This window comes from Benincasa hispida, chromosome 4, assembly GCF_027475165.1.
Source record: "Benincasa hispida cultivar pf3 chromosome 4, pf3_genome.v1.1, whole genome shotgun sequence".
Taxonomy (NCBI): domain Eukaryota; kingdom Viridiplantae; phylum Streptophyta; class Magnoliopsida; order Cucurbitales; family Cucurbitaceae; genus Benincasa; species Benincasa hispida.
In genome coordinates this window covers 21,837,482-21,845,096 of record NC_143481.1, presented here as the reverse complement: position 1 = coordinate 21,845,096, position 7,615 = coordinate 21,837,482, and the positions used below count along the sequence as shown (strand labels likewise).

Below are 7,615 nucleotides of genomic sequence, written 5' to 3'. Positions count from 1 at the left end.
AACTCTGACGAAACATAGACAATAATTACCAACTCAACTCAACTTTTCACAACAAACACAAACAATTTAACTCTCTAGATAATAATTACCAACTCAACTCAACTCAACTCAACTCTATGCTTTTATCACGCCAAATGCCCCTTAAATGTTCATGAACCAAACATATAATTTAACTCTTTTCTTTTTGCTTTTTAGATAATGCCCAAATCCATATCCACTCGATAATTACTTTGATTAAGCACTCAATATCCTTAACCTATGCAACTCTGTCACTCTAAGACAAAAATATTGAGTTTAGGCCACGTTTATCAATACGTAATAAAAGTTGGCGTAATCGTAATAAAATTGCATTGATAGATCAATTGTAATGGGATATAATTGCAAATGTAATTGGATTGCTTTTAATCGCGTTTACCTAAAATTATGAATTTTGTCAAATTAACTGTTACCGTTATGGTTTCCTTTACCTCAGAGGGCCAAATCATAATTGTAACGATAGAGATAATAGTATGTGTCAAAATTCATAGTTTTTTTTCTCTGAAATAGTAACAATAATGGTAACCATAACCCTAACTATAACTATAAACATAACGGTAATGGTATCCAAAGGACATAATTTTCAAATGTAATCGGATTGATCACTCTCTGCTCGTCAATCGGTTTGCATTTTTTGTTTACAGATTTGGACGTGAACCTCATGTGTCAATGCAGAACACAAGTAAACAACATCAAATATAATCAAATCATGTCCACTTTTTACCATTGGATTGAGATAAACATGGCCTTAATTGCTTGAAATGAGCCATGAGTATTAAGACAGATTATTTGGATATGGGTAGGGTAGTTGTGTGCTTTGGCTTAATTCTTGATCTTGAATACAAATACTTCAACAGGAAGCACCCCCTTCACTTTATCCTTTTCCAATTTCCTTTTGATTAGAGGAGAGGAAACAAGGTTTAATGTCGATGTTGGATGGAAATTTCGAGGTTTTAATTTTATAGAAATGTTGATGGAAATATCATTAAAATATCAATGCCAATAGATATTTTTGAAAAAATCATTTAAACAAAAAGGTAAATATATTTATATATATATATATATATTTAATTTAACAAATAAATATGTTATGATTTTTTAACAAGTTCGCATATTTCTTATTTATATTATATTTACATTATTGATATTTTATTGCATATTTTCTATGTTTCGTAGATTTTCGTATGATATAATGGAAATATTGATGCACTCCTTGTTTCGATATCGAACCTATAAAAATATAGAAATATCAGCATGTCAACCGAATTTTAATATTGTGAGAGGAAATTACTAGATATTACAATTTTTCTACTAGAGGAAGGGATGGTAAGATATTTTTCGAAGTTTTCCATCAGAAATGATAACAAGAGGAAATTCTTGATGGTAGATAGGCTAAAAATACTCTTGAACTTTGTCCTTTATTTAAAAATTATCTACATTCTTTCAAAAGTTTCAACATTACCTTTAATCTTTCATAAATGTTTTATAATTACTTTTGAAAGAGAAATCCTTTAAAACTATGAATGAAAATTCAGATTTGAGGAATTGTGACAATATTCGAGCCTCAATTCATGCATGATATTCTAACAAATTTTTACTATTAAGATTCATGATGTAACTTTTGAAATAATATGAAAACTTTTGTAAGAAATGGCAAAGTTTAGTTGTAACTTGTGATAAGTATATATATGTTCTCTTGGAAAGTTGAAACTTTACTGTGAATACTTCAAATCAACTAGTCTTAATTGATCAAATATTTTTCTGAGATATAATTTATAATGTGAACATAGATTGTGATATTGAACTTTCTTCAAGGAGAATTTTTGTCAAGCATTTTATACTTCTTTGCTTATTCTAGGAAGGGAAAATTTCCCACAAGTCTTGAAAATTGAGTGAGAAAAGGCAATATGGAGGTGAAACTAAAGGACAGGAGTATGATTTTCAAATGGTTACATCATATCAAGCAGTCAATGGCTGCTCTATTCATTATTGTATTTGTCACAAATAATCTCATTGAATTGGAAATGCCTAATACATTACTCAATCTAAATAACAAATGAATGTTACATAAGAGATGAACAACTTCAGAAACAGAACAATAAGATAAAAGAAAAGCAACAAGCTCTTTTTAAGGCATGTCCTAAGCTAATGCCAGGACTAAAAAAAACAAATTACACATAACAAACAAACAAAAAATGATGGAAAATTTTGAGGGGTGAAACTACAATATTCGCTTAAAGGTAGCTACGGTAGCGGGGGCTGTACATGCAGCTCTCTGCAAATTTTACGAGATCTTTGGGTCGAGGAAGACGAGTAGCCAGACCTGCAATGTAATGACATATTGTTAGTGAACTTTTTCTGTCATTGGTTTCATCTATGAATGATTTTAAACACATTGTGAAGAAAATGGAGAGAAGCTTACCAAGTTCATAAGCCTTAGCAGCAACTTTAGCAGCAATGTTAGCAGATATCTTCCTGATGTTGGTAAAAGGAGGGTAAATCAATCCCTTGTCATAGTTTTCCTGACTCACGTGGGCAGCCAAAGCCTCCGCTGTGGAGAGGAAAAAAACCATTAAATCGAGCTCCAACACGACAACTAATACTCAACGAGCATTGGAAGGGGGAAGAGAGAAGCTATAGATATGCATATACTTCATAAAGAATGACAGACAACAAGCATCATTAGTTGGCTCAATTAACCAAATTTTCACTTACAGGCTGCCAAGAGCATGTCATCATGCACACGAATCGTCCCCGACATGATCAGACCCAAGCCAAATCCAGGGAATATGTAAGCATTGTTTGCCTAAATGACATTAGCAAGAGAAAAGCAAGCTCATAAGATCAAACCATGTTAAAATTGAATGGTTACTAGAAAAAAGAAATGGTTTTTGAAGTATGCAAGGTACCTGGCCAGGCACAAAAACTTTCCCGTCATATTCAACAGGGTCAAATGGACTTCCGCTAGCAAAGATCGCTCGGCCCTGCATATTTTTGGTGAATTTTTGTTATGATTTGATCTGCAAAAACAAAAAATGATGCCTGCTGTTTTGAAAGACTTGGATTGTACCTGGCTCCATGTATAGGCTTCTTCAGCCGTGCACTCCGATTGCGACGTAGGGTTCGAGAGAGCAAGGATAAGTGGTTTCTGCATAGCAATCGATACTCGAGTTAATCTTAAGTACTTCCTTATCTTAGAATTGAGGAATAGGAAAGTTAGAGGGAAACAAGGAAGAACCTCATTGAAGGAAGCCATGGCCTCCACAACTTCCTTTGTGAATGTCTTCCCAACACCAGATGTTCCTATCAACACTGTTGGCTTGATTGCCTAGATAATTTGAAGTTTTAAGATTTGGTTAGAAAATGGTCTCATATACTTAGAAAAATGAGTAAATAATGAAAGTATAATCAATATCAATTACAAACCTGGACGGCACCGTAAAGATCCTTGATAGATTCATGGTCATGAGCCCAAGGCTTCTTAAAATGTTGAAGGGATTCAAAGCGGGATTGAACGATTAGCCCCTGTAACAAATGGTTATAACTCTTTTAGAACGGGATTTAACATCGAGGGTAAAGGCACAATATTGAAGCGAGTCAGTCCAAACAACCTTTGAGTCCACAAGCCAAATCTTCTTGCGAGTCTCTTCAATTGGAGATCCAGTCTGCCAAAAACAAGAAAAGTCATAAGCCATAAATGCATTTGATTGATTCAGAATAAATAAGAGAGGAGAAGTAGAAGTAGGCTCATACCTGTTTTGAAATCTCCAAAGCAATGAGCTCAGCTATACCAGTTCCAGCCTAGAACAGTCAAATGACAGAAATAAGAAACATATAATGTTGTGAATGAAAATTTTGGGGACAAGACAGGAAACTTAAGCAGATGATCCACCAAGGAAATATGTGCCAAAGTTGACGAACACAATTCAAAACACTTCAAAAATAACATTTTTAACTCACCTCTCCAGCTCCAAGGAACAAGAAAGTGTGGTCAGCTAATGTTCCTCCAACAAGTTTAAGAGCTGCAAGTAGTCCTGCTACGACGACAGATGCTGTACCCTAAATGTCGGAATGAGACAAACCATGTTAGAGAGCTACTCTTGAAACATATAGAAGTTAGGAGTCATCTGAGAGTGATGTGTTTGTTTCGTACTTGAATGTCGTCGTTAAACACAAGGTGTGACGAGCTATATCTTGAAAGCAACTCGAATGCATTGTGGTTTGCAAAATCTTCAAACTGTTTAAGAAGTAAGAAATGCTTAGTGACACATTGAATCACTTGTACATAATTCCAAGCAAAGTTCTATCCTACTGTTAAATTGAAATTGCCAAATAACCTGTATAAGGACTTTCTCTCCATAGTTCTTCTTTACTGCATACATGAACTCATCTAAAAGTTCCATGTATTCCTGAATGAAATAAAAAATAAAAATTGGTGAAAATGTTCGTGCATGAATGGATTGAAATCATGGAGCCAGGAGATGAAAAGGGAGCAAATGATTGTTTAACCTGTCCTCTGGCCCGCTTATGTCGAAGGCCAATGTAAAACTCATCGTTCAGAAGCTGTTCGTTGTTTGTACCAACGTCAATGGTGATTGGCAAGCACTGCACACAATACACAACTACAAACTTTAATCCTTGCTTGGCTTAGTACTGGCTTGAATTCAGATTACTGATGATAAACAAAGAGAGGCAGAGATTAACAGAAGTATATCAACTAAAGAATTGCTCACAGCTGAGGGTCGAATTCCTCCAAGTGCTGTATACAAAGAAAGCTTCCCCACAGGAATCCCCATTCCCTGAAAGATATCATTTTAACAAAATGAGAATATGGTACAGTAAACTAAAGGATAGAAGTTAAAATGAAGGTTCATCAGTTGAATGGAAGCAGTAAGTTTTATTACCTGGCATCCGAGATCCCCAAGGCCTAGAATCCGCTCACCATCGGTAACAACAATAACTTGAATGTTCCTTTCTGGCCAGTTCTTCAAAACTTCAAGAATCTTGCCCCTGGAAAGGTAAATTGTTGATTGTCAGTTCTGAAATAATGCAACTAATCATACATCATAAATGCTCATTTAGTGACATACTTCTCTTTCAAACTGATGAAAAGGCCCTGAGGTCGCCTGTAAATGCTCCCATACTTCTGGCAAGCTTCTCCTACTGTTGGAGTGTACACAACTGGAAGTAGTTCTTCAACGTTATCAATGAGAAGCTTGTAGAACAGCCTTTCATTTCTCTCCTGCAAGATCAAATGATAGTAGGCATGAAGGAAAATTTTCAGTATGGCCGAGTAGAACAGCCTTTCTTTAGAATTTTGAACAGAAATTGGAACTAAGAATTGTGAGATAGTAAACTAGAACGAAAATTTAGATCATCACATATTTTAAGAAACTGCAACACCGTTCCAAGTTTCAATTTCTATTAAAAATCATAAACAATTTCAACTCCAAGGTAAATTTGAAACATTTATCAAAGATCAAGCAATCTTACAACTTTTGAAAGAGAGGATATTTTTAAACAAAAAGCATGATTTAAAGACACTTTTTTTTATAATATAGCCTAAGAATTTCATTTCCAAAGATAAACCCCACATAGATACCCCAAAGTCCAAACACCCCACATCCCTTATATCAGTGATACTCATTTCTTCCTCCTAATGATCTGAACTCATTAGGTGCAGAAGAAGAAACCAAACAGGAAAATTAACTGAGTGAAGTAAATATTAAACCTGAAGATCCATCATGGCAATATATCTGTGTAATGGAACTTCATAGTTGCGAAGATTATGCATCATCCTCCTTTCCTGCTTCCCAAAAAAGGCATTAACATAGAACTCAAATCAAGACCATAAAGAAGAAAAAGTGTTAAGAAATCAACAACCCGAGATAAATAGAAACCATAAAACAGTAGAGAATTGCAAATTTACGTGAACTAATAGTGTGTTAGCTACATCCACAAACCGAGGAAAGAACTATTTATTATTAGAGATAAAAGATATCATATTATAGAGTCAGCAGCGCCAGTAAGGCTCAGAGTGCTAGATAACATATTCAAAACACTTCAATAAAAAGCAAGAAAAAAAAAAGGGTAGAACTAGAGAGATCTAAACTTTACCTGACGCCCTTGATCAAGAAGTGCTGGTGGCAACAAGCCACGCAAGTAATGAGCATCTCTTTCTTTTTCACTAAAGGCAAGCCCTTTGTTGTAGATCGGATCACGCAGTAAGGAATAACCACTAAAACAACAAAACACAGCCAAAAAATATGAAAGTTTAAAGTTAGAACAAATGCAAAGACAACCCCATAAAATAGAACATGTTTTTAGCAACAAAGATCTTCCTTAAAACCCTTACCTAGCAACAGAGACAGTCCAAGGAGTAATGAGCTGATCTTCAGTGGCATTATGTTCTCCATAAGCTTCTTCAAACTTATTGTCAATCTCTTCCATCTCCATATGAACACTACCATTGCTCATTGTCTTCTTCATTGAACTCTCCATTAATCCCAAAACTTCAATCTCAAATCCTCTTCCTCTACAAGCCAAATTTCTCTGCAAATGACAGAAAGCTAAAGGAGAAAAAAAAAGGCAATACAGAGAGAATGGAAACACACCCTTTTGAAAATACAGAAGGAATTTGGTGGAAATGGAAGAAGCAAGATTCAGCTTTTATAATGATTGAAAAAAGGAAAAAAAAAAGTGTAAAATTCTTTGCTTATTCTTGATTGAGTTGTTTTGTCAATGAATTATGGCGACAATGTGAAGAGCACAACGACCCACGTGGATTAATTGATTCAAGAATTCAACAAACCCCCCAAAATAAAAAAATTTAGAAAATTTAAAATAAAAAAATAAACTTTTTTTGGGGGGGCTTTGTGTTTGATTATTACCAAATACTGATGTCGGAGGAAGGAGAGCATATCTGTGGGAACGTGTATGAAAATAAAAAGTCAGATTACAAGAAGAAAAAAAATTTGCAAGGTTTCCGCGTTTCTAGAGTGAGAAACAGAAGGAAGGTGGTGACTGGTTGTGGAGAACTAAAGTTTCAAACTTTGAGGATTGAACTCAATTTCATTTTGGTCCCTCTTTTTCCCTCTAATTTCATTTTTGCCTTCAAAACCTTTTGTCGTTTCAGTTAACTTAGGAGAGTTTGGGACAAGGAGTTTGATTATTATTGTATGATTATAATAGTTTGTGTTTAGGACGTAAATTATTTTAATTTAGTTATAATAGTATATATTTAAGGTGTAAGATTAATTTAGGGGGCGTTTGGGACAAAACTATCATAAAACTATAATAACTTCTGCTTTCTACCGTAAATGTTATTTTGTAGTCCTCAATCAGCTACAGTCAACACTATTTCAAAACACTTATTTGCTGCCGTATTTACTATTTATTACAGCTTTTACTATTTTACATATCATTTTTTTATTATTCGCTACAGTGTTTACTATTTCTTTCTCAAATTAAAATAGTTTACACCTCAAACGCATACTAGTATAACCCAAACTAAAATAACGTACACCTCAAATACAAACCATAATAACTTAACTACAATAACTTAAACTATAACAACTAA

The 7,615-nt window shown here is 34.3% G+C and overlaps 1 protein-coding gene across 2 annotated transcripts; it reads right to left on the bottom strand.

The window, feature by feature from the left end:
• Positions 1-1,950: 1,950 nt before the first annotated feature.
• Positions 1,951-7,103, bottom strand: LOC120075100 (NADP-dependent malic enzyme). Of its 2 annotated transcripts, XM_039028272.2 has the most exons (20): positions 6,927-7,103; positions 6,392-6,588; positions 6,154-6,274; positions 5,768-5,842; positions 5,127-5,278; positions 4,941-5,046; positions 4,770-4,835; positions 4,546-4,641; positions 4,374-4,445; positions 4,190-4,273; positions 3,997-4,095; positions 3,790-3,837; positions 3,648-3,701; positions 3,463-3,561; positions 3,275-3,364; positions 3,107-3,184; positions 2,946-3,020; positions 2,752-2,842; positions 2,459-2,587; positions 1,951-2,359 (listed from the first exon to the last, which is right to left on the bottom strand). In XM_039028272.2, the coding sequence occupies exons 1-20, from the start codon at positions 6,954-6,956 to the stop codon at positions 2,271-2,273; spliced, it is 1,851 nt and encodes a 616-aa protein (XP_038884200.2). In that variant the 5' UTR covers positions 6,957-7,103; the 3' UTR covers positions 1,951-2,270. The 2 variants fall into 2 exon arrangements, with proteins under 2 accessions (XP_038884200.2, XP_090169447.1); XM_090313321.1 differs by having other exon boundaries at positions 3,107-3,364; positions 6,927-7,071.
• Between the last annotated feature and the right edge of the window lie 512 nt (positions 7,104-7,615).